Genomic DNA, 26,193 nt, shown 5'->3' on the forward strand with positions numbered 1-26,193 from the left:
AGCTTGGAAATTAAATGTGGAGTTGCTGTCTAATTTACAGAAATTACTGTTCTTTAGTATTTTTGTAGTAAAATCTTCCACACAAGCATATTTCCTTCTTTCCCTGAAGACAGTGACTCATGCTGTGTGTGTGGGGGGGGGGGAGGGTGGGAGGGCAGGGTGGGCAGAGAATAGTGTTAATGGGATGGGCCAAGATGGTATGTGTTGAACCGGTAGGCTCTTCAACTGCAAAATATCATTACGGCCAATCCTCATCAGATTTCCACAAATATATATTTTCCATTATGGGTTACTGGACAATAAGCTGCAATGGTAATTGTTGATTGATTTTTCCACCTTCTTGCATATGGGCACAAATGCTGGTTGTAGTATCCAATATTTTGCCCTGAGTGAGATCAACTAATTCAGCACAGAACAGGTATCTGTATAATTTCTTACCACTGGGTGGCAAAAGTGCCATTCATGCCCACTTTTTAAAATGTGCCATGTAACCTCACCTCCAGAATAGTTCAACAATTTTTCAGCAATATGAAAGAACATCTTCATGTAACCATCACTTGTGAAACAATCTGTATTGTAAAAAACTGTCGAATGGAATATAAATTCATTGGGCCCAAGTTTCGGGCTGTGCCTAGAACAGCGCAGCCCCGACCTGGACGCCCGTTTTTCGCGCCACAAAGTGTGCCTAAAAAAAATCTTACCTATTCTCCGTCTCCCTGCAGGTCCTCTGGAGCACGAGCCGTGGGGGGCAGAGCCAGGCCCCCGCGCTGAAAACAGTGCCAGGACCTCTACACATGCGAGCTACAGTGGGCGCGCATGTGCAGTAGCTCCAGGTGCCCAAAACTGTGTGGGAGAGGCCCGAAGCACGCAGCCCCTAGCCCTGGCCGAATGGCCTCACTGGGGCTGTGTCGATAAGGCTGCCTCCCACACCCAGCCCCTGCTTCCTCCCGACCCGACTTGACTCCCGCTCCACCCCCCCGCTTCTTCCACTCCCCCCACTGCCCCCGGACCCGTCCTCCGCTTCCCGCCCCGACCCCCGCTTCCCCCCCACCCCCGACCTCCGCCTCCGCCCCCACTCCCGACCCCCACGCCCCCCCCGACCTCCGCTCCCGACTCCCCCCGCTCTCGACCCGCCCCCCACCTCCACTCCCAACCTCCGCCCCACCCGACTCCCCCCCCTCTGCCTCCACCTCCCCCCCGACCTCCGCCTCCCCGCCCCCCTTCCCCTCCCTTCTCGCCCCCCCTCCTTGCGCTCCCTTCTCGCCCTCCCTCCCTCCCTTCTCGCCCCCTCTCCCCTCCCTCCCTTCTCGCCCCCTCTCTCCCTTCTTTCTCGCCCCCTCTCCCCTCCCGCCCCCTCTCCCCTCCTCGCCTCCTCTCCGCCCCCTCTCCCCTCCTCGCCCCCTCTCCGCCCCCTCTCTCCCTCTGCGGGTTTTGCTTGAACAGAAGTTTGAGTGCTAGCTCTATCTGAGTTTAAGAGCTATGTTTAAATTTTCTTTGCCCAGTCAAATTTTGAAAGGAAATCTGAGCCGATCATGTTCTAATTGTGTCCATCCTAATCCATCAGAGAGATATAAATGGACCAGAGAGACTTCTGGGAAAATTAACATTTGGGCCGGGTTAAGTTCACATTGAGATTTCTTGCAGCAGAAGTGACTTCTTGTTATTTTCTAACATTCCAGGGAGGAAAAATTAAGCTTGCAATTACTGAAAATCTGTTATTGCTACCGTTCACTTATCCATTTATAGTTTAGAATTTCATAGCCTAAGCCATAGTCTCGTGAAGCGTTTACTCTACTCTCTTACAAATTCAAGGACGATCATATGAAACAACCAGAAAACTGAAATACAATGGCAAGGGTTTTCTGTTCAACCTGTGGACTTGCTACAAATTACTTGGATATTCAACTGGTAAAGATACACTCTGGTTTGTAGGGAGAGAGGGCTTGTTTGTGTTCAACATCTCAGACCACTGTCACAAAGAAATATCAAAAGTAAAATCCCAATATATATCAGTCTCTTTCCTCTTCTTAGTCTCCCTGCACCACACAACATCCTCAGCCAAGTACAGATGGGCAAACGCTTCACCATTCTCTTCAATGGAGTCATTTCTTTGGTCTTTCCCTATCCTTCCATGTTGGAAAGCACTTAACCTTTGCTCAGCAACAGCTTACATCATAGATTGGAATTTCACTATAGCCTGGAATTTCTGGTCAGCAGCGAAGCGAAGGCAATCGCGCTGGCTTCAAAGAAAGTTGCCCCCCAAAATCTCTGTGGCGTCAATTTCAGCTCTCCTGATCTTAATTAAAAAGGATATTAGGAAAGCAAAGAGAGAGCATGAAAAATTCTTGGCAAGTAAAATCAAGGAAAACCCAAAGATTTTTATAAATATATTAGGTGCAAGAGGGTAACTAAAGAAAGGGTAGGGCCTATTAGAGACCATGAGGGTAATTTGTATGTGGAGGCAGGAGATGCGGGTATGGTTCGAAATGAATACTTTGCATTTGTTTTCACAAAGGAGGGGCGATGCAGACACTGTTATCGGGGAGGAGGAGTTTGAAATATTACTTGAAATAAACATAGAAAGGAAGTATTAAAGGGTTTAGATGCTTTGAAAGTGGATAAGTCCCCAGTCCCGGATGAAATGTATTCCAGGCTGTTAAGCGAAGCAAAAGAGGAAATAGCAGAGACTTTGACCATCATTTACCAATCCTCTCTGGCTTCAGGTGTGGTGCCAGAGGACTGGAGGACTACGAATGTGATAACTTTGTTTAAGAAGGGAAAAAGAGATACACTGAGTAATTACAGGCCAGTCAGCCTAACCTCGGTGGTGGGAAAATTATTGCAAAAAATTCTGAAGGACAGGATAAATCTTCATTTAGAAAGACACGGATTAATCAAGGACAGTCAGCACGGATTTGTTAAGGGAGCGTCGAGTCTGACTAACGATTGAATTTTTTGAGGCGGTAACAAGGAGGGTCGATGAGGGTAATGCGTTTGATGTAGTGTATATGGATTTCAACAAGGCTTTTGATAGGGTCCCATATGGCAGACAGGGCACGAAAGTAAAAGCCCATGGAATCCAGGGCAAAGTGGCAAGTTGGATCCAAAATTGGCTCAAAGGCAGGAAGCAGAGGGTAATGGTCGGTGGGTGTTTTTGTGACTGGGAGGCTGTTTCCAGTGGGGTTCCACAGGGCTCAACGCTAGGTCCCTTGCTTTTTGTAGTATACATCAATGATCTGGACTTGAATGTAAGGGGTATGATTAAGAAGTTTGCAGATGATACTAAAATCGGCTGTGTGATTAATAATTTAGAAGGAAACTATAGACTGCAGGAAGATATCAATCAACTGGTCAGTAGGGCTGATCAGTGGCAAATGGAATTTAATCCGGTGAAGTTTGAGGTAATGCATTTGTAGAGAGCTAACAAGGAAAGGAAATACACATTAAATAGTTGGATGCTGAAACATAGAAAATAGGTGCAGGAGCAGGCCATTCAGCCCTTCTAGCCTGCACCGCCATTCAATGAGTTCATGGCTGAACATGAAACTTCAGTACCCCCTTCCTGCTTTCTCGCCATAACCCTTGATCCCCCGAGTAGTAAGGACTTCATCTAACTCCCTTTTGAATATATTTAGTGAATTGGCCTCAACTACTTTCTGTGGTAGAGAATTCCACAGGTTTACCACTCTCTGGGTGAAGAAGTTTCTCCTCATCTCGGTCCTAAATGGCTTACCCCTTATCCTCAGACTGTGACCCCTGGTTCTGGACTTCCCCAACATTGGGAACATTCTTCCTGCATCTAACCTGTCTAAACCCGTCAGAATTTTAAACGTTTCCATGAGGTCCCCTCTCATTCTTCTGAACTCCAGTGAATACAAGCCCAGTTGATCCAGTCTTTCTTGATAGGTCAGTCCCGCCATCCCGGGAATCAGTCTGGTGAATCTTCGCTGCACTCCCTCAATAGCAAGAATGTCCTTCCTCAAGCTAGGAGACCAAAACTGTACACAATACTCAAGGTGTGGCCTCACCAAGGCCCTGTACAACTGTAGCAACACCTCCCTGCCCCTGTATTCAAATCCCCTCGCTATGAAGGCCAACATGCCATTTGCTTTCTTAACCACCTGCTGTACCTGCATGCCAACCTTCAATGACTGATGTACCATGACACCCAGGTCTCGTTGCACCTTCCCTTTTCCTAATCTGTCACCATTCAGATACTAGTCTGTCTCTCTGTTTTTACCACCAAAGTGGATAACCTCACATTTATCCACATTATACTTCATCTGCCATGCATTTGCCCACTCACCTAACCTATCCAAGTCACTCTGCAGCCTAATAGCATCCTCCTCGCAGCTCACACTGCCACCCAACTTAGTGTCATCCGCAAATTTGGAGATACTGCATTTAATCCCCTCGTCTAAATCATTAATGTACAATGTAAACAGCTGGGGCCCCAGCACAGAACCTTGCGGCACCCCACTAGTCACTGCCTGCCATTCTGAAAAGTACCCGTTTACTCCTACTCTTTGCTTCCTGTCTGACTACCAGTTCTCAATCCACGTCAGCACACTGCCCCCAATCCCATGTGCTTTAACTTTGCACATTAATCTCTTGTGTGGGACCTTGTCGAAAGCCTTCTGAAAGTCCAAATATACCACATCAACTGGTTCTCCTTTGTCCACTTTACTGGAAACATCCTCAAAAAATTCCAGAAGATTTGTCAAGCATGATTTCCCTTTCACAAATCCATGCTGACTTGGACCTATCATGTCACCATTTTCCAGATGCACTGCTATGACATCCTTAATAATTGATTCCATCATTTTACCCACTACTGAGGTCAGGCTGAGAAGTGTAGAGGAACAGAGGAACCTTGGAGTGCATGTCTACAGATCCCTGAAGGTGTCAAGATACGTAGACAATGTGGTTAAGGCAGCTTATGGAATGCTTGCCTTTATTAGCCGAGGCATAGAATACAAGAGCAGGGGGGTTATGCTTGAACTGTATAAAATACTAGTTAGGCCACACAGCTAGAGTACTGCGTGCAGTTCTAGTCACCATGTTATAGGAAGGATGTGATTGCACTGGAGCGTGTAGAGAGGAGATTTACGAGGATGTTGCCGGGAATGGAGAACCTTAGCTAGGAGGACAGATTGGATAGGCTTGGTTTATTTTCCTTGGAACAGAGGAGGCTGAGGGGAGCCCTCATTGAGGTGTATAAAATTATGAGGGGCCTAGATATAGTGCATAGAAAGGGCCTATTTCCCCAAGCAGAGGGGTCAACAACCAGGGAGCATAAATTTAAAGTCATTTGTAGAAGATTTAGAGGGGATTTGAGGGGAAATTTCTTCAGAGGGTTGTGGGAGTCTGGAACTCACTGCCTGAAAGGGTGGTAGAGGCAGAAACCCTCACCACATTTAAAAAGTGCTTGGATGTGCACTTGAAGTGCTGTAACCTGCAGGGCTATGGACCTAGAGCTGGAAAGTGGGATTAGGCTGGATAGCCTCTTGTTGGCCGGCACGGACATGATGGGCCGAAATGACCTCCTTCCGTGCTGTAAATTTCTATGATTGTAATTTGAATCTGGAGCCAAATGAAGTGAAGCTCCAACATCCAGCAACAGTGATGGCATCAAACTGGCTAAACAGCCAATCACATTGAAGAGTGCTCACGGACAGCAAACCAGGCAGTAAAATGCACAGATTATAATTTACTTTTAACAGAGAGTAAAATAAAGATTGGGACATATACAGGTAGAAGCTAAAATATCAAACAAACTTTAAAAAAAATTATATTCATTCTTAATCACATTAAGATTTCACATTCCACAAATATAAAATAACTAACAAGGCCAGAATGGTTGTTCAGCATTCAGTATGCTGTTAAAAACCCAGTTACACCTCTTTCAACAAGACTGTTTCAGGGTGTTTTTTTTTTTAAAAACAGCGATATTCCACTGTAAAAGGTTTCCATTGAAAATGTTTTTGTCAGTTCAAGTGATTTGCTGGCTCTGGGGAGTTCCACAGCGCAACCTGTGGCAGAGCAGGGAATGACTGACCACAGCTTCAGGATTTCCGCGTTTATCTGTGCACGAGCTAAATCCTGATGTCACTGTCAATTTCAATGGGTAATGACAGCAAACGCTGACAGTTTCACCATCATTACCACTGCAAAATCTAGGCCAATGTCTTCCCATCTCAGCACTTTGGACCCAATTTTCCCCAACCACTTTTTTCGGCACACTTACACTAAATGCGCTGACTTTGCGAGCTGGAAATGGCGGCGAAAAAAAGTGGCCCCCATCTTGCCCGCTCTGCCGAGTCTCCCGTATACTAGCGTGGCGTACATAGTGAAGTGGGGGGCGGAGCAACAGTCCAGCACAGAAAACACCGCCGGCAGCTGCGCGCATGCGCAGTGGAGTCTGCGCGCATGCTCCTCGCCCTCCCAGCGTGTCCTGTGGGCTGTGAGCAGGACCTGATGCTCACAGCCCCTATCCCTGGCTGAGTGGCCTCCCGCAGTGGCTGGCCGGCCCGCTGACTTCCCGGGCAAAGGAAGGACTTGAGTTTTATTATTTATTTATTGATGGTTGTGCTTTGTTTAGTGAGAAGAGTTTTGATTGGGGGGGGAAACTTTAAAAAAAAAACTTGTTTCTGGCATAAAAGGTAGGACTTCTATTTTTTTATTTGTTATTGTTTTATTGTTTATTACTTTTTGGCCTTTGTTTAGTGCTTTGTAAGTCTTGGTGCAGGTCCTCTCACCTTCCTTGTATTTTTTATTTGTTATTGAATGCTTATCTTTGTGCTTTGTAAGTCTTGGTGCTTGAAATGTACTAACCTGCGCCAAATTCTTAACTGCCCGCAATGTTTTTCAGAGCTGGCCACATGTGCTGACCTAAGTTTTAGTAAGTTTTAGCTGGTCAAAGTGACATAAATGGCCAAAACTGGCGTAAGTGGCTGGGAACGCCCCCTTTTGAAAAAAAACTCAACTAATAAAAATCGTACCTAATTGAGTTACTCTGGAGCAAGTTTATTGGGGAAAATGGTGTTTTTTTTTTAAAAACTTAGGTCAGAATAACCAACTTACTCCAAAAAAATTGGAGCAAGTCATGGCCAAATTTGGGCCCTATGTGTTGGAACTCCCAATGCGCTGCACCACATTGTGGGATATTCCGTTTCATCCAACAGTGTGTAAATCTTGGCACACATCTGGAGGTGAATTCTTCACTTTCCTGGATAGCAATCACAAGTGGGAATCCTTGCTGACTTTCCCTTTTCTAATCCAGGGGTGCTAAGCCAATTGTGACATCACTACTATCACTTTGGCTCAGATAAAGTAATTCAACAAAGGCCAGGATTGACCTTGGAGCAGTCTTTTGTCGGTCTGGCTCAGCTAATCATCACATTGACCAGATGAGTCACGGTAGGAGCTTTGCAGCATACGTTCAATACAGTTCTACTAAATACGTTTAAATATAAATATCTTAAATAAATTGAAAGCAAAATCAGTTCAATGCTTGAAAACATTTGCACTGCAGTAAATTTTCCTTAGGTACATCAAAATGTTGCAGAAGAATGCATATTGTTACAAGGTTACAGTTTAAGATATTTATTGCATTATTATTACCTGTAAGACGTATGAAAAGCAGTCATGAAATTCTTCCTTTTTCAGTTTGCACCCATTCACATATACATCACCAAGTAGGTTTGCTGGCCCACATAATCTTCCTGCAATTGCATCCAGCAAAGTGGTCTTTCCAGACCCTAAAATATAAAATTATAACCATGGTGCTATACAACAAAACATCTACAAGTAACATTTTATATACAAATAATAAAATAATTAAAGTCTTTATGCATCTTATTTTAAATTGTCCAAGCTGTGATGCCCCTTTATGGTAGAATAGCCTGTAATTCCCAGATATCAAACCAGGATAATTCAGGTTCAATTCTTGATCTATGCTGAGTTAGCTTATCTCTGCCAGGGTGTCAATGGAGCAATCCAATCGGTAATAGCACTTCTGGCTAGGGAAGATGGGGCGAAAAATACAATGTTACCCACACGTGAGGGTAAAATTTATGCTTTGGGCACAATCGGCAATCCAGGCACAAATTGCGTTCAAAATTGTTTTCAGAAGTGATTTTTTTTGTTCATGTTTCCACTCAAACTCATTTGCATATCACCGAATGGAAAATCTTTCATGAACCAGCGCAATCGGGCAGCATTTTAGAACATAATAATTTTTTTTGTATTAAAGAACATTCCTTGATATATTTTAAAGTGCTAACCTGGTGCAGTTTTATTAATACAACTGAAAATGGGTTTATCACAAAAAAAATGAGCATTTTTAATCCAAGTGTCTAGTCCACCACCAGTGAGTAACCCGATTTTAAATAACTGAAAATGACTTTAATAAACTATACAGAACCATTTACTAGTTTTATTGGTGCCCAGTAGTCAATTTCTTAGTAAATTAAATATTTTATAATATTTAAAGCTTTTAAAAAAAGGTGCCTATTAGTGTTCTCGTGCCTAAAAAAGCAGGCCCGCAAACGGGTGCAATTAGCAGAAAATCGCCAGTGATTAATTCAATCTGGGACCGTGGCCAGTTTTGAGTGCAGGGCCACCTTCCAGCGTGATATTTTTTTAAATTAGGGCAAAAGATTGCAAAAACTTGATTTGCGCTGAAACTAATTTGCGCTTGAAATTCCTTGATCTTTTGTGCTGGTGTGGCCGATTCCGAGCAAATTGCACTGAATAGGCCAGCGCAACCAAGCGTAAACTCCAAGCCATGATCGTTAACAAGTGACCCCCCCGCCCGCCCGGAGATTTAAAGTTGGATAAAGAAAGGTTCAGAGCTGGCTGCGACACTTCCCCAACGTTGAATATAATCACTGTCCAGGCTACTACATGAAGAATTGCCATTTGATTGAAACAACAGAGGGCTGACAGCATTCAACATGAGTAAAACCTTCATGCAGAAATGGCGAGAAAATTGGCAAGGCTAGGGAATGTGGCTGCATGAAGTTACTCCAAGGCATTATCTCAAATAGTGGTGAGCAAATGGTTTGTACGCATGATTCCCCAGCCAGTTCCTGATTTCTGAGGGACTATCAAGGGAAGACAACAACCAGAACCCAACCATTTCCTTAAAGAGGTTAAGTTGTGGATGGGGGAGGAGGTTGACCACAGCAGTATTGTCCACTTGCTAAAGGCTGGTAACAGAATAGCACTGGCAGCTACCCAGACTTGGTCTAGATGAATAGTGTATGATGGGGAAGACCTAAAGAGAAGGGGGAAAATATGAGACAAATTGAGATAAATAGCAAGTTTTTAAAAATAAATCTGAAAAACAAGAGCTACAAAGCAAACTATTTATGTCATCTATGCATTAATTACCAGAATTTCCCAAAATTCCCATAAGTTGTCCACTTTCCACATAAAACGAGACATCTTTCAGGATATGCCTTGTCCACTTTTTATGGTACGACTGAACATCCCACCAAGGCCCAACTCTCTCACTGTAAGAACATAATTTTAAACATAAAGCAGTGATCGGTCAGCCAAATAAAAAAACCATTACAATTTTCCAAATTTATCATTTGCATTATTTTAGCATATGTTTTGCATATTTCTCCTCTTGAAGGAAGATTTGGATTGGGTGAGGTGGTAAATACAGGTGCAGTTTCAATCATTCCTGGTTTCTGAAGTTGTAGTCTGATTATTTAGTTATTGATCCCTTCTTTGTGAATTTTATGCTCATCAAGGTGAAGAATTTAGCACTGGATAGTGGAACATTTTGCGGTATAAAGCACCCAGTGCCAGCATCCCAAGTCAGGCATACACATTTAGCTGTAAAGTAAAGCACCCTCTTCTCTGCTCTCATCTTAAAAGAGTATTCTCTATTGCTCCAATGGGATATTATTTCAATTTCTAATATTCTCTCCAAGTGAAATTGCTTATTTGTTGCCAAATTTGGTCCCTTAACCACAAGGAACTGGACAAATTAATGATTCTTTAAAATAAACCTATTAGAAACATAGAAAATAGATGCAGGAGTAGGCCATTCGAGCCTGCACCACCATTCAATATCATGGCTGATCACTCCCTCAGTACCCCTTTCCTGCTTTCTCTCCATACCCCTTGATCCCCTTAGCCGTAAGGGCCATTTCTAACTCTCTCTTGACTATATCCAATGAACTGGCATCAACAACTCTGCGGCAGGGAATTCCACAGGTTAACAACTCTCTGACTGAAGAAGTTTCTCCTCATTTCAGTCCTAAATGGCTTCGGGTGTCTAATCCAGAGTGACGCCATCTACAGGGGATCTGTGGCACATCAATGGCAGTATAAACTGCAGCGTGGCTCTTGAACCAAGCAGACTGAAGAATCCACACTGAGACACGCAGAACCGAAAATCAAAGTATAAACCAGGAAGCATAAATTAGATTTAATTCATTGTAAAATCATGTACAGAAAGCAAAATAGAGGGGGAAAAAAGGAGGGATTAAAAGAGAGAGATAAAAGAGACAAAAGAAAGTTGGAAAAAAAAAGTTGAATTTAAAAAAAAAAAATCTCCAACCCTAATTAAATTCAGAAGAAATGAGACTCCATACTTGTAAAAATTACATTTACATTGCCAGAAAGATTGTTTGGCAGTAACTATGACTTATCATGCTATTAAAAATTAACTTCCACCCGAATGCACCAGCCCTAACTTTCTCACATGTTTAGTGGGTAACTAGTGGGTAAGTACAGCAACTTTACGCCCTTACATGAATTTCAATGCCGAATCTTTCAGCAAGGTACCAGTATAGAGCACTTTTTGGTGTGGAAAGTCATCCTCGACTCGAGAGATTGCCTATGATGATGAGTATAGCGCACCCTGTGGAAGTGCATGGTAACTCGGACAGCAACATCCACATTTCCGCATTTAACTGCGCATGTGCGGACTCCGGACGTTGCTATCCAATTTACTCCATAATAACGGTGAACGCTGATAGCCTCATTGTTACTCTCAACGCAAAATCCAGGCCATCATCTTTCCAACCATAGATGAGAAATGTCCCATGCTAACAAGTGTGGTTTAATTTCCATTGTTAATAAAGTAGGAAAATATGGTGCCCTTCGTGACTAGGAACCTGGATTTAAAGCTTCAGTTAATTTTGTTTTTGAAGGCATTAGTTTCAAACTCTCCGGGAAATCAAAAACCTTGGGTTGACATCACAATAAAGGTCACAATCCCCATCATCAGTAGGAATGTACAACAGTATGAAATAATGGGTAATTTTATTGGGTGGCAAACCCTGTGTGACCTACTGACCTCAAAATCCGGATGAACAATATCTTGCATTGATTCAATATTAGAAAGACTGAAACCATCATCTTTGATCCCCGCAACAAACTTTGCTTCCTTTCTTTGGATCCATCCCCCTCTCCAGCCACTGTTTCAGGCTAAACCGGACCATTTGCAACCTCAGCATCCTGCTCAACCCTGAGCAGAGTTTCTGACCTCATAACCATTCTATCATCATCATCTTAGGCAGTCCCTCGAAGTCGAGGATGACTTGCCTCCACACAAGAAATTAGTTCTCAGTGACTGAAAAGTCCAATGCGGGACCTACAGTCTCTGTCACAGGTGGGGCAGATGGTGGTTCAAGGAACGGGTGGGTGGGGTGCCTGGGTTGTCACCTGCTCCTTCCGCTGTCGCTTGGCTTCAACTTGCTCTCGGCGAAGAGATTCGAGGTGTTCAGCGCCTTCCCGGATGTTTTCCTCCACTTTGAGCGGCCTTGGGCCAGGGATTCCCAGGTGTCGGTGGGGATGTTACATTTTTTCCCAAGGAGGCTTTGAGGGTGTCCTTGAAGTGTTTCCTCTGCCCACCTGGGGCTTGCTTGCAGTGTTGGAGCTCCGACTGGAGCGCTTGTTTTGGGAGTCTTGTGTCAGGCATACGGACGATGTGGCCCGTCCAGCGGAGCTGATCGAGCGTGGTCAGTGCTTTGATGCTGGGGATATTGGCCTGAACAAAAGTATAAAATAATGGTCAATTTTATTGGGTGGCAAACCCTGTGTGACCTACTGACCTTGAAATCTGGATGAGCAATATCTTACATTGGTGCATCTATCCTGCCAATGGATTTGCAGGATATTGCAGAGGCAACAATGGTGGTACTTCTCCAGTGTTTTGAGGTGCCTGCTGTACATAGTCCATGTCTCTGAGTCATATAGGAGGGCGGGTATCATCAGTGCTCTGTAGACCATGAGCTTGGTGCCAGGTTTGAAGTTCTGGTCTTCAAACACTCTCTTCCTCAGGCAACCGAAGGCTGCACTGGCACACTGAAGGCAGTGTTGGACATCATCGTTGATGTCTGCCCTTCTTGACAGTAGGCTCCCGAGGTATGGAAAATGGTCCACGTTGTCCATGCCTCGTCGTGCATTTTGATAACTGGGCGGGAGTGCTGTGCGGTGGGTGCAGGTTGGTAGAGGACTTGTGTCTTACGTGTAAGGCCCATGGTCTCGTACACCTCGGTAACGGCATTGATGATGGCTTGGAGTTCAGCCTCAGAGTGTCCGCAGATGCAGGCATCGTCTGCGTACTGTAGTTTGATGACGGAGGATGGGACGACCTTGGATCTGGCCTGGAGGCGGCAGAGGTTGAACAATTGTCCTATAATTTAGCTCCACTCCAGCGGGGAACTTGCTGAGGGTGAGATGGAGCATTGAAGCAAGGAAGATCGAGAAGAGCTTTGGTGCGATGACACAGCCTTGCTTGACCCCGGTCCGAATATGGGATGGCTCTGTGGTAGATCCGTTGGTCAGGATCATAGCTTACACGTCATCATGGAGCAGGCGGAGAATGGGGACAAACCTTTGAAGGCAGCCGAATCTGAGGAGGACGCCCCATAATCTCCACAGTGTCGAAGGCTTTTGTGAGGTCAAAGGCGACCATGCACAGGGTTTGTGCTGTTCCCTGCATTTCTCCTGTATCTGCCGCACGTTGAAGATCATGTCCATTCACCACTTAGTGGACGGAATCCCCATTACGACTCTGGGAGGAGTTCTTCAGCCACAGGAAGGTGGTGATTCAGGAGGATTCTTGTGATGACTTTCCCGGTGGACGACAACAGGGAGATTCCTCCACAGTTAACGCAGTCGGACTGGTCACCTTTCTTGAAGATGGTCACAAATACAGCATCTCTGAAATTTCCTAGCATGATCTCCTCCTTCCAGACAAGAGAGAGGTGGTCATGGATTCGTGCCAGTAGTGCTTCTCCACCATATTTGAGTGCTTCAGCAGGGATTTCATCTGTTCCTGATGACTTCTTGTTCTTTAGTTGTCAGATGTGCTTTTCAACCTCATGCCGGGCTGGGGTTGTGCCGAGATGGTGGCGGGTGGCATGCTGTGGGATGGAGTCTAGAACACTCACATCGGTTGAAGAGATCCTCGAAGTACTTCTTCCAGCGGGCAGAGACCGCCTTTCGGTTCTTGATGAGCACCTCTCTATTTTTAGCCAGTAGTGGGGTAGGGCCTTGGGTGCTTGGGCCGTAGATCGTCTTGATTACGTTGAAGAATCCTCACACGTCGTGATTGTCGGCTAGCTGCTAAATTTCTTGAGCTTCCTCCACGCACCATCTTTCCTTTAGGTCGCAGGTTTTCTGTTGGGACCTCGGCCTTCAGACATCTGTGGAGCCGCTTTCTTGCCTTCGAGTTGTGTTGCTGCTTCCAGTCCAAGAATGCCTTGCGCTTGCAGCATATTAGCTCCTGGATCTCCTGGTCGTTCTCGTCGAACCAGTCTTGGTGTTTCCTGGTCAAGTGGCCAAGCGTCTCTTCACAGATGCTAACTATGGAGGCCTTGAGGGCAGACCAGGCGCTGTGGACACTCTGCGTCTCTGGGTCACTGGGAATCGTCAGGTTGGTAGCGAGGCGCTGGCTGAATAGGGCTTTCTTAGCAGGATCTTTGAATGCACCGGCGTTGATTTTCCTGCGGGTTTGTTTCTGTTGCCATTGCTGTTTTGGGGCAATGTTGGCGGTGATGATAGAGCGAATTAGGCGGTGGTACATCCAACAGTCATCAGCTCCTGTCATAGTGCGGATGATGTACACGTCTTTGTGGTCCCTCGCTCGGACGATGACGTAGTCTAGCAGATGCCAATGCTTAGAGCGAGGGTGTTGCCATGAAGCTTTATATTTGTCCTTCTGACGGAACAGGGTATTGGTTATGATGAGGCTGTGTTCTAAGCATTTCATCAGGAGGAGGGTGCCATTGGAGTTGGCTTTCCCTACCCCCTCTCAGCCAATCACACCTCCCCAGAGGTCAGTGTCCTTTCCGACTCTGGCGTTGAAGTCGCCAAGGAGGATCAGCTTGTCGCTCATTGGGACTTGGGACAGGAATTGTTCGAGGCTGGAGTAGTATTCCTCTTTGGTCTAGTCTGTAGCTTCCAGTGTTGGGGCGTATGCGCTGAAGACCGTAGCGCACTGGTTCCGGGCTAGGGCGAGTCGAAGAATCAGGAGGCGTTCATTTATCCTGCAGGGGGAGTCTCAGACTTTTACGGCGAAGCCAACCCCATGGAGGCAGCGTTCTGCTTCTGGTTTGCCTTTCCAGAAGAAGGTGTAGCCACCACTTTGTTTTTTCAGCTGGCCTTCCCCTGCCCGCCGGATCTCGCTTAGGGCGACGATGTCAATGTCAATGAGTTCCCGGCAACGATAGTGGTGCGGCGTTCCGGTCTGTTGCTGTTAGGGTTGTCCATGAGGAGGGTCCTGATGTTCCAGGTCCCGAACATCATCTTAAAATGTGGAAGATGCTTGTGCGTGAATTATTTTAACATGGGATGGCCGTTGCACACCAGCTACCACACATCACCAACCAATCCGCTACCTGGGATGCTGTGACATCCGGTTTGTCGCCTGCTTTGCCTTCGTCGCACTCTCGAGCTGGCTCGCACTGCTCCCTGCGATGGCTGGCTCCTGCTGGTTCCACCCAGGTTGGGTCTGCCGACGCCACCGAGTGTGCTGGGGCACTCCTCCTTTAACCTCCACTCCTGTTTCTTCTGGTTCTGGTTCCACCCAGGTCGGGTCTGCCATTCCATCAAGAGACCACTTACTTACACATCTGCAACAATGCCTGTCTTTACCCTACCTCAACCCCTGTGCCACTGATAACCTTATACATCATTTTGTCATCACCAGACTTGGCTAATCCAATGCTCTTCTTGTTGGTCTTTCATCTTTCACTCTCTATAACTCCTACTTATCCAACACTCTGTGGTACATATGTTGTCGTGTCAACAAGCTGTCTAAGCAGCCAATCAAAATTCGATCTTTTCCAAAATGTTAGGGAGAGCAAAACAAAGATTGGGGCTCTCACATGGGGAAACGGCAAACCTGAAGTAAAGATGAACAAACTTTAAAAAAATATAGAGGGTATATAGAAGTTTTAATTGTTATGTAAATGGATAGATTTCACACGCCACAAAATTTTAATTTGTTTTTAGGGGCATAACCTTTGCTTAGCAGTCAATACACTGTTAAATCAGTTACACCTAATCCAATAGGGTCTAACTTTTAATGGGGTATTTAACATTAATTACTCTGCAGAAGAGCTGAAGTTGTCGTCAGTTTCCATGATTTGCGAGATATTACTGGCACTGTTAGGGTGGGGGGGACAGCGCAGTAATATTACCGTGAAAAAGCTCAAGTTTTCATCAATTTCAGTGCTGGCTATTGGGAATTCCACAGCACAGCCTGTTTCAGAGCAGGGTATGACTGAACGCAACTTCAGGATTTCCACCTTTAGATGTGCAAGCACCAAATCCTGAAGTTGTGGTCGGTTTCAAATGGTGGCAGTTTGCCATCATTACTCACCACAAAATCCAAGCCATTACTTCTGAAGCAGCATATTCTTCCTCTTTTTGGTGGCATCAAACAAATTGTGATCACAAGTAGCGCCCCACATCCCAATAATTCCTAACTTGCCGATAACATTTATATAGAAATGAAAAAGGGAAGCTGTAAATGGTGGAAATCAGAAATAAAATCAGAAAAGATTGGAAATGCACAGCAAATAAATCTACATCAGAAAGGTACAGGTTGACATTCGCAATAAACCCCTTTTCCCATCAATATTGATGACATCATTCATTGGCTGTGAAGTGCTTTGGGATGTCCTGAGGTCGTGAAGGTTTGTTCGAAGGGTCGCAACTAAATGTCAATCTATCTTTCTCTTTTGGATATTGAGCGACCTATTGTACCTTTCCTGTATTAAGGGGGGGATGGGAACCTATGCAGGGAGACAGAGAGAAGTAGAATGGGGGCTGAAGCAAAAGATAGAAAGAAGAAAAGTAAAAGTGGAGGGCAGAGAAACCCAAGGCAAAAAGCAAAAAGGGCCACATTACAGCAAAATTCTAAAGGGGCAAAGTGTGTTAAAAAGACAAGCCTGAAGACTCTGTGCCTCAATGCGAGGAGTATTCGTAATAAGGTGGACGAATTAACTGCACAGAAAGCTGTTAACGGATATGATGTAATTGGCATCATGGAGACATGGTTCCAGGGTGACCAAGGCTGGGGACTCAACATCCAGGGGTATTCAACATTCAGGAAGGATAGACAGAAAGGAAAAGGAGGTGGGATGGTGTTGCTGGTTAAAGAGGAAATTAACGCAATAGTAAGGAAGGACATTAGCTTGGATGATGTGGAATCGGTATGGGTGGAGCTACGGAATACCAAAGGGCAGAAACGCTAATGGAAGTTATGTACAGACCACCAAACAGTAGTAGTGAGGTTGGGGACAGCATCATACAAGAAATTAGGTATGCGTGCAATAAAGGTACAACAGTTATCACGGGCGACTTTAATCTACATATTGATTGGGCTAACCAAACTGGTAGCAATACTATGAAGGAGGATTTCCTGGAGTGTATAAGGGATAGTTTTCTAGACCAATATATCGAGGAACCAACTAGAGAATAGGCCATCCTAGACTGGGTGATGTGTAATGAGAAAGGACTAATTAGCAATCTTGTTGTGCGAGGCCCCTTGGGGAAGAGTGACCATAATATGGTGGAATTCTTTATTAAGATGGAGAATGACACATTTAATTTAGAGACTAGGATCCTGAACTTAAGGAAAGCTAACATCGACGGCATGAGGCGTGAATTGGCTAAAATAGACTGGCAAATGATACTTAAAGGGTTGACGGTGGATAGGCAATGACAAACATTTAAAGATCACATTGATGAACTTTAAAATTGTGCATCCCTGTCTGGAATAAAAATAAAACGGGGAAGTTGCCTCAACTATGGCTAACAAAGGAAATTAAGGATAGTGTTAAATACAAGGAAGAGGCATATAAATTGGCCAGAAAAAGCAGCAAACCTGAGGACTGGGAGAATTTTATAATTCAGCAGAGGAGGACAAAGGGTTTAATTAGGAGGAGGAAAATAGTGTACGAGAGGAAGCTTGCTGGGAACATAAAAACTGACTGCAAAAGCTTCTATAGATATGTGAAGAGAAAAAGATTAGTGAAGACAAACATTGGTCCCTTGCAGTTAGATTCAGTTGAATTTATAATGGGGAACAAAGAAATGGCGGACCAGTTAAACAAATACTTTGGTTCTGTCTTCACGAAGAAAGACACAAATAACCTTTCGGAAATACTAGGGGACCGAGGGTCTAGTGAGAAGGAGAAACTGAAGGAAATCCTTATTAGGTGGGAAATTGTGTTAGAGAATTTGATGGGATTGAAGGCCGATAAATCCCCGGGGCCTGATAATCTGCATCCCACAATACTTAAGGAAGTGGCCCTAGAAATAGTGGATGCATTGGTGATCATTTTTCAACAGTCTATCGACTCTGGATCAGTTCCTATGGACTGGAGGGTAGCTAATGTAACACCACTTTTTAAGAAAGGAGAGAGAGAGAGCAAATGGGTAATTATAGACCGGTTAGCCTGACATCAGTAGTGGGGAAAATATTGGAATCAATTATTAAAGATGAAATAGCAGCACATTTGGAAAGCAGTGACAGGAATGGTCCAAGTCAACATAGATTTATGAAAGGGAAATCATGCTTGACAAATCATCTAGAATTTTTTGAGGATGTAACTGGTAGAGTGGACAAGGGAGAACCAGTGGATGTGGTGCATTTGGACTTTCAAAAGGCTTTTGACAAGGTCCCACATAAGAGATTGGTGTGCAAAATTAAAGCACATGGTATTGGGGGTAATGTACTGACGTGGCTAGAGAACTGGTTGGCAGACAGGAAGCAGAGAGTCGGGATAAACGGGTTCTTTTCAGAATGGCAGGCAGTGACTAGTGGGGTGCCGCAGGGCTCAGTGCTGGGACCCCAGCTATTTACAATATACATTAATGATTTAGATGAAGGAATTGCATGTAATATCTCCAAGTTTGCAGATGACACTAAGCTGGGTGGCAGTGTGAGCTGTGAGGAGGACACTAAGAGGCTGCAGGGTGAGATGGACAGGTTAGATGAGTGGGCAAACGCATGGCAGATGCAGTATAATGTGGATAAATGTGAGATTATCCACTTTGGTGGCAAAAACACAAAGGCAGAATATTATCTGAATGGCGGCAGATTAGGAAAAGAGGAGGTGCAATGAGACCTGGGTGTCATGGTACATCAGTCATTGAAAGATGGCATGCAGGTACAGCAGGCAGTGAAGAAGGCAAATGGTATGTTGGCCTTCATAGCTAGGGGATTTGGGTATTGGAGCAAGGAGGTCTTACTGCAGTTGTACAGGGCCTTAGTGAGGCCTCACCTGGAATATTGTGTTCAGTTTTGGTCTCCTAATCTGAGGAAGGACGTTCTTGCTATTGAGAGAGTGCAGCGAAGGTTCACGAGACTGATTCCCGGGATAGCAGGACTGACATATGAGGAGAGGCTGGATCAACTGGTCTGTATTCACTGGAGTTTACAAGGATCAGAGGAAATCTGAGAAACATATAAAATTCTGACGGGACTGGACAGGCTCGATGCAGGAAGAATGTTCCTGATGTTGGGGAAGTCCAGAACTACAGGACATAGTCTAAGGATAAGGGGTAAGCCATTTAGGACTGAGATGAGGAGAAACTTCACTCAGAGAGTTGTTAACCTGTGGAACTCCCTACCGCAGAGAGTTGTTGATGCCAGTTCATTGGATCTATTCAAGAGGAAGTTACATATGGCCCTTACGGCTTAAGGGATCAAGGGGTATGGAGAGAAAGCAGGAAAGGGGTACGGAGGTGAATGATCAGAAATGATCTTATTGAATGCAGGCTCGAAGAGCTGAATGGCCTACTCCTGCACCTATTTTCTATGTTTCTATGCACAGGGTCCCCCAGGTCCCTCTGTACTGCAGCATTTTGTAATTGTTCTCCATTTCAATAATAATTAGCTTTTTTTATTTTTTCTGCCAAAGTGGATAACCTCACACAATCTCACATTATACTCCATCTGCCAATTTTTGCACACTCACTTAGCCTGTCTATAGCCCTTTGCAGATTTTTTTGTGTCCTCCTCACAACTTGCTTTCCCATCCATCTTTGTATCATCAGCAAACTTGCCTACATTATACTTGGTCACTTCATCCAAATCATTAATATAGATTGCAAATAGTTGAGGCCCCAGCACCGATCCCTGTGGCACCCCACTAGTCACTGTTTGCCAACCGAAAATTTACCCATTTATCCCGACTCTCTGTTTTCTATTCATTATCTAATCCTCTATCCATGATAATATATTACCCCCAACCCTATGAACTTTTATTTTGTGCAGTAACCTTTTATGTGGCACCTTATCGAATGCCTTCTGGAAATCCAAATACACCGCATCCACTAGTTCCCCTTATCACCCTGTTCATTACATCCTCAATGAACTCCAGCAAATTTGTCACCATGCTGACTCTGCTTGACTGAACTATGCTTTTCCAAATGTCCTGCTACTGCTTCCATAATAATGGACTCGAGCATTTCCCCTATTTATATAGAATACAAATTATATCTTTACCAGATATCAATATGAACACATCATTGTAAGTTTACTGATAACCAAATCACATGATAAAAATCTAACTGTTAGTTTTAGAAAAGATTCTGTTGTTTTCTAAAACTGTTAGCTATTTACTAATTTGTCATATTTAAAAGCTTTTTGGCCGAAGTTTTAATATATTGTACCTGATTGAGTAGAAAATGGTATTTGAGGATAAGAGTTTTGAACTTATTGGAATGCATTAGTTGCCGTGTGCTGTATCTTAATTACTTTCTAAATTCAAGCACATTTTACTTCTGGTTACTGCCACTGAGGGCAAATCTGTAAAAATATCGGGATTTGGTGTGTCAAGTTTTATTCATATCGGGCTTCCAATCACCGTCTTATATTTTTTTAATCTATTTGTATCGCTTCTCAAATATAAATTCAGTTACATCTAGTGTTTGTTTTCTGAAAAGCAAGGCCACACTCTTTGGAATGATCTGATTTTAAATGATTTATTGACATTTGAAGAACTGAAGCCGCCCCCACCCTCACTGCAAGTTAAAAGTTAGGAGAAAGGATTGTGTTTACCTGACGGTGTAGTTGAGGTGATTTACACAGACTGTACAGGCCGCCTCGGTTTTTCCCGGTGAATCAGGGTTTTGAGTTTGACGGTCACAACGCCCGCTGCTATGGCGAGATTCCTCCCCCGGCACAATCCCAGCGCCTGTTTCTTCCAAGCAGCTCATTTCCCAAAATAAAAGAAAAGCCCCCAAAAAGTCAAACAAATAAATAATGAGCAGATATGCTACAGCCTTAGACTGGTTACCCGGTACACTGGAGACAACTTAGGTTGTTTCACTCCTGCTTCACTCCACTTTCGGCCCAGGAATAATGCAGCAGGCACTCAAGGGGTATGTTGGCAAAGAACCATTCTGTTTTGCAAAGGAATGCACTTAAACTTTAAAAAAAAATTAAAAATGCAACATTTAAAATGCAACGAAATACATATTTGAACACAATGGCAACGAGGGATCCCGCTGGCTTTCCACTCTCCCGGTGCGCTCGGGTCTGTGAGGAGGTTGGGCGGGTGAGCTGTATGGTGAAGCCTCGGGCGGGCGCGAGGCACGACCCTTGGACCGGCGGCGCGTGAGCGGCTTCCCTTTAAAAGCCGCAGCTCCCGGACACCGCTGCCCGGAGTCAGTGAGCAGGGTATTGCTCACACACCTGGCCTCCGGCTTGGTTATTTTTTTGGAGGAGGGTAAAGGTAAAGTTAAACTTTTCCAAGGATGCAGCAAATGTCCACAGAGTTGAATCGTCCCACCTGCACTCGGTCCAAAACGATGGAGGCGACCCAGCAGGAGGTGAGTTTTTTTTTCGCCCTCTGAGGAAGGCTCTCCCAGCTGAAAAAAGCAAAAAACAGTGCGGATGTTGGAAATGCTCAGCAGGTGAGGCAGCATCTGTGGAGAGAGAAAAACAGAGTTAATGTTCCAGTTCTGAGCAAAGGTCATTGACCTGAAACTCTCCACACTTGCTTCCTGGCCTGCTGAGTATTTCCAGCATTTTCTGTTTATTTTGGAGCTGAAACGACGACTGATTAACTTCAGTTATCTCCAGACGCTGCCCGGTCTGCCGAGCTTTCTGATTGTGTTTGAACTGTCTTTAATTCGTTACTATTATAAGTTTTACTGATTTATATTCAGCACGTTTCACACATGATTATTTTGAGTTTTGGTGCATTTCCACTGTTTTTCAAAACCAGACTGACAGTCTCCGAGATCAGGTGTTCTGTACGCTAGAGGAAGAAAACAGCCTTTATTTCACCTACAGCGGCAAAGACCACCTCATCCAAGTGCGGGATCTCAATTATGAGGCGAGTGACATCTCTTGTTTGCACCGCTCTTTAGATTGAATGTTCGCCACTATTTCAGATCGCTAAATAGTTACTTAAAACAGTTCTGCATCAAGCAAAAGTAGAAATGCAGCCTTAGTGTTTGCCTATTGGGTGTTTGCCTATTGAGAATGTTTATATTTGTTTTTTCGGAGTGACTATTGACAGCGGCATTGCGCCAAAGTAATTTCAGTTCTGTATGTATGCATTGAGAGTTGGTTTGGTGATCGGGTTCCGAAAGCATTGGAACAGAAGGTTGTGAGGCCACCTCCAGCAGTAGCCCCGCAAAGCTGGAGTTTCGCGGTAGATAAAGTTTTAGTGCAGCCCTTCGCAATGATAAAATGTCGCACAGGTTCTTTCCAAGCATTTGTCCAATATCCATACCCCCTTGAGTGTTGTGCTGTGGCCCTGCTCCATGTGGGGTGCAGTAGCATAGTGGTTATGTTACTGGACTTATAACCAGAAGCCTGGACTAAAGACCCAGAGACAAGAGTTTAAATCCCACCAGCTGGGGAATTTAAAGTAAAAAATAAATAAGAAATAGGAGCAGGAGTAGGCCATTTGGCCCCTCGAGCCTGCTCTGCCATTCAATAAGATCATGGCTGATCTGATCCTGGCCTCAACTCCACTTCCCTGCCTGCTCCCTGTAACCCTTGACTTCCTTATCATACAAAAATCTGTCTATCTCCACCTTAAATATATTCAAAGACATAGATCTCTAGGGTAGAGAATTCCAAAGATTCATGACCCTCTGGGCGTAGAAATTCCTCATTTCTGTTTTTAAATGGGCAACCCCTTATTCTGAAACTATGCCCCCTCCTAGTTCTAGATTTCCCCTGTAAGGGAAAACATCTACTCTTGTCAAGCCCCATCAGAATCTTATGTTTCAATAAGATCACCCCTCATTCTTCTAAACTCCAATGAGTATAGGCTCAACCTTTCTTGGACCGGCTGCAGGGCATTCTGGAGGGGGAGGATGAACAGCCAGCTGTCGTGGTGCATATAGGTACCGATGATATAGGTAAAAACGGGATGAGGTCCTACAAGCTGAATTTAGGGAGCTAGGAGTTAAATTTAAAAAGTAGGACCGATCTCCAGGATTGCTACCAGTGCCACATGCTAGTCAGAGTAGGAATAGCAGAATAGTTGAGATGAATACGTGGCTTAAGGAATGGTGCAAGGGGGAGGGATTCAAATTCCTGGGACATTGGAACCAGTTCTGGGAGAGGTGAGACCAGTACAAACCGGACAGTCTGTACCTGGACAGGACCGGAACCACTATCCTAGGGGGAGTGTTTTCTAGTGCTGTTGGGGAGGGTTTAAACTAATATGGCAGGGGGATGGGAATCTATGCAGGGAGGCAGAGGGAAGTAAAAAGGGGGCAGAAGCAAAAGGTAGGAAGGAGAAAAGTAAGAGTGGAGTAAATAGAAATCAAGGGCAAAAATCAAAAGGGCCACATTACAACATAATTCTAAAAGGACAGAGTGTTTTTTTTAAAAAAAAAACAAGCCTGAAGGCTCTGAGTCTCAATGTGAGGAGCATTTGTAATAAGGTGGATGAATTAACTGTGCAGATAGCTGTTAATGGATATGATGTAATTGGGATTATGGAGACATGGCTCCAGGGTAACCAAGGCTGGGAACTCAATCCATACCCATCCAGGGGTATTCAATATTCAGGAAGGATAGACAGAAAGGAAAAGGAAGTGGGGTAGTGTTGCTGGTTAAAGAGGAGATTAATGCAATAGTAAGGAAGGACATCAGCTTGGATGATGTGGAATCTATATGGGTAGAGCTGCGAAACACCAAAGGGCAGAAAACGTTAGTGGGAGTTGTGTATAGACCACCAAACAGTAGCAGTGAGGTTGGGGATGGCATCAAACAGGAAATTAGGGATGCGTGCAATAATGGTACAGCAGTTATCATGGGTGACTTTAGTCTACGTTTAGATTGGGCTCATCAAACTGGTAGCAATACTGTGGAGGAGGATTTCCTGGAGTGTATAAGGGATGGTTTTCTAGACCAATATGTCGAGGAACCAACTGGAGAGCAGGCCATCCTAGATTGGGTCTTGTGTAATGAGAGAGGATTAATTAGCAATCACGTCGTGCGAGGACCCTGGGGAAGAGTGACCATAATATGGTAGAATTCTTCATCATTAAGATGGAGAGTGACATAGTTAATTCAGAGACTAGGATCCTGAACTTAAGGAAAGGTAACTTCGATGGTATGAAACATGAATTGGCCAGGATAGACTGGCGAATGATACTTAAAGGGTTGACGGTAGATAGGCAATGGCAGACATTTAAATATCACATGGATGAACTACAACAATTGTACATCCCTATCTGGCGTAAAAAATAAAACAGGGAAGGTGGCTCAACTGTGGCTAACAAGGGAAATTAGGGATAGTGTTAAATCGAAGGAAGAGGCATATATAAATTGGCCAGAAAAAGCAGCAAACCTGAGGGCTGGGAGAAATTTAGAATTCAGCAGAGGAGGATTAAGGGTTTAAGTAGGAGGGGGGAAAATAGAATATGAGTAAGCTTGCAGGGAACATAAAAACTGACTGCAAAAGCTTCTATAGATATGTGAAGAGAAAAAGATTAGTGAAGACTAATGTAGGTCCCTTGCAGTCAGAATCAGGTGAATTCATAACGGGGAACAAAGAAATGGCAGACCAATTGAACAAATACTTTGGCTCTGTCTTCACTAAGGAAGACATGAATAACCTCCCAAAAATACTAAGGGACCAAGGGTCTAGCAAGAAGGGGGAACTGAAGGAAATCCTTATTAGTCAGGAAATGGTGTTCGGGAAATTGATAGGATTGAAGGCCGATAAATCCCTAGGGCCTGATGGTCTGCATCCCAGAGTACTTATGGAAGTGGCCCAAGAAATATTGGATGCATTGGTGGTCACGTTCCAACATTCCATGGACTCTGGATCAGTCCCTATGGATTGGAGGGTAGCTAATGTAACCCCACTTTTTAAAACAAATTGGGGAGAGAGAAAACAGGGAATTATAGACCGGTTAGCCTGACATCGGTAGTGGGGAAAATGCTGGAATCAATTATTAAAGATGCAATAGCAGTGACAGGATCGGTCCAAGTCAGCATGGATTTATGAAAGTGAAATCATGCTTGACAAATCTTCTCGAATTTTTTGAGGATGTAACTAGTAGAGTGGATAAGGGAGAACCAGTGAATGTGGTGTATTTGGACTTTCAAAAGGCTTTTGACAAGGTCCCACACAAGAGATTAGTGTGCAAAATTAAGGCATGTGGAATTGGGGCTAATGTATTGATGTGGATAGAGAATTGGTTAGCAGACAGGAAGCAAATAGTGGGAATAAACTGGTCCTTTTCTGAATGGCAAGCGGTGACTAGTTGGGTACCGCAAGGTTCAGTGCTGGGACCCCAGCTATTTACAATATACATTAATGATTTGGACGAAGGAATTGAATGTAATATCTCCAAGTTTGCAGATGACATTAAGCTGGGTGGCAGTGTGAGCTGTGAGGAGGATGCTAAGAGGCTGCAGGGTGACTTGGATAGGTTAGGTGAGTGGGCAAATGCATGGCAGATGCAATATAATGTGGATAAGTGTGAGGTTATCCACTTTGGTGGCTAAAACAGGAAGGCAGATTATTATCTGAATGGTGACAGATTTGTAAAAGGGGAGATGCAACGAGACCTGGGTGTCATGGTACATCAGTCATTGAAAGTAGGCATGCAGGTACAGCAGGCAGTAAAGAAAGCAAATGGTATGTTGGCCTTCATAGCGAGAGGATTTGAGTATAGGAGCAGGGAGGTCTTGCTGCAGTTGTACAGAGCCTTGGTGAGACCACACCTTGAGTATTGTGTGCAGTTTTGGTCTCCTAATCTGAGGAAGGACATTCTTGCTATTGAGGGAGTGCAGCGAAGATTCATGAGACTGATTCCGACGATGGCAGGACTGACATATGAAGAAAGACTGGATCGACTAGGCTTATTCACTGGAATTTAGAAGAATGAGAGAGGATCTCATAGAAGCATATAAAATTCTGATGGGATAGGACAGGTTAGATGCAGGAAGAATGTTTCCAATATTGGGGAAGTCCAGAACCAGGGGTCACAGTCTAAGAATAAGGGGCAAGACATCTAGGACCGAGATGAGGAGAAACTTTTTCACCCAGAGAATTGTGAACCTATAGAATTCTCTACCACAGAAAGTTTTTGAGTCCAGTTCATTGGATATATTCAAAAGGGAGTCCAATGTGGCCCTTACGGCTAAAGGGATCAGCGGGTACGAAGAGAAGGCAAGAGTGGGGTACTGAAGTTGCATGATCAGCCATGATCATATTGAAC

At 44.4% G+C, this 26,193-nt stretch overlaps 2 protein-coding genes across 2 annotated transcripts in view; one reads left to right on the forward strand and one right to left on the reverse strand.

Moving 5' to 3' along the window:
- The window catches only part of abcg5 (ATP-binding cassette, sub-family G (WHITE), member 5), a 90,072-nt gene extending 69,366 nt beyond the window's left edge, over positions 1 to 20,706 (reverse strand). The window contains exons 1-3 of the mRNA XM_070890962.1: positions 20,549 to 20,706; positions 9,397 to 9,518; positions 7,624 to 7,760 (exon numbers count right to left, since the gene is read on the reverse strand). Coding sequence (XP_070747063.1) covers positions 7,624 to 7,760; positions 9,397 to 9,518; positions 20,549 to 20,706 — 417 coding nt within the window. The remainder of the gene's footprint in view (positions 1 to 7,623; positions 7,761 to 9,396; positions 9,519 to 20,548) is intronic.
- Positions 20,707 to 21,300: 594 nt separating this feature from the next.
- Positions 21,301 to 26,193, forward strand: part of abcg8 (ATP-binding cassette, sub-family G (WHITE), member 8) — a 71,790-nt gene continuing 66,897 nt past the window's right edge. Inside the window, exons 1-2 of the mRNA XM_070890963.1 lie at positions 21,301 to 21,321; positions 21,720 to 21,830. Coding sequence (XP_070747064.1) covers positions 21,301 to 21,321; positions 21,720 to 21,830 — 132 coding nt within the window. The remainder of the gene's footprint in view (positions 21,322 to 21,719; positions 21,831 to 26,193) is intronic.

This window comes from Pristiophorus japonicus, chromosome 9 (genome assembly GCF_044704955.1).
Source record: "Pristiophorus japonicus isolate sPriJap1 chromosome 9, sPriJap1.hap1, whole genome shotgun sequence".
NCBI lineage: Eukaryota > Metazoa > Chordata > Chondrichthyes > Pristiophoridae > Pristiophorus > Pristiophorus japonicus.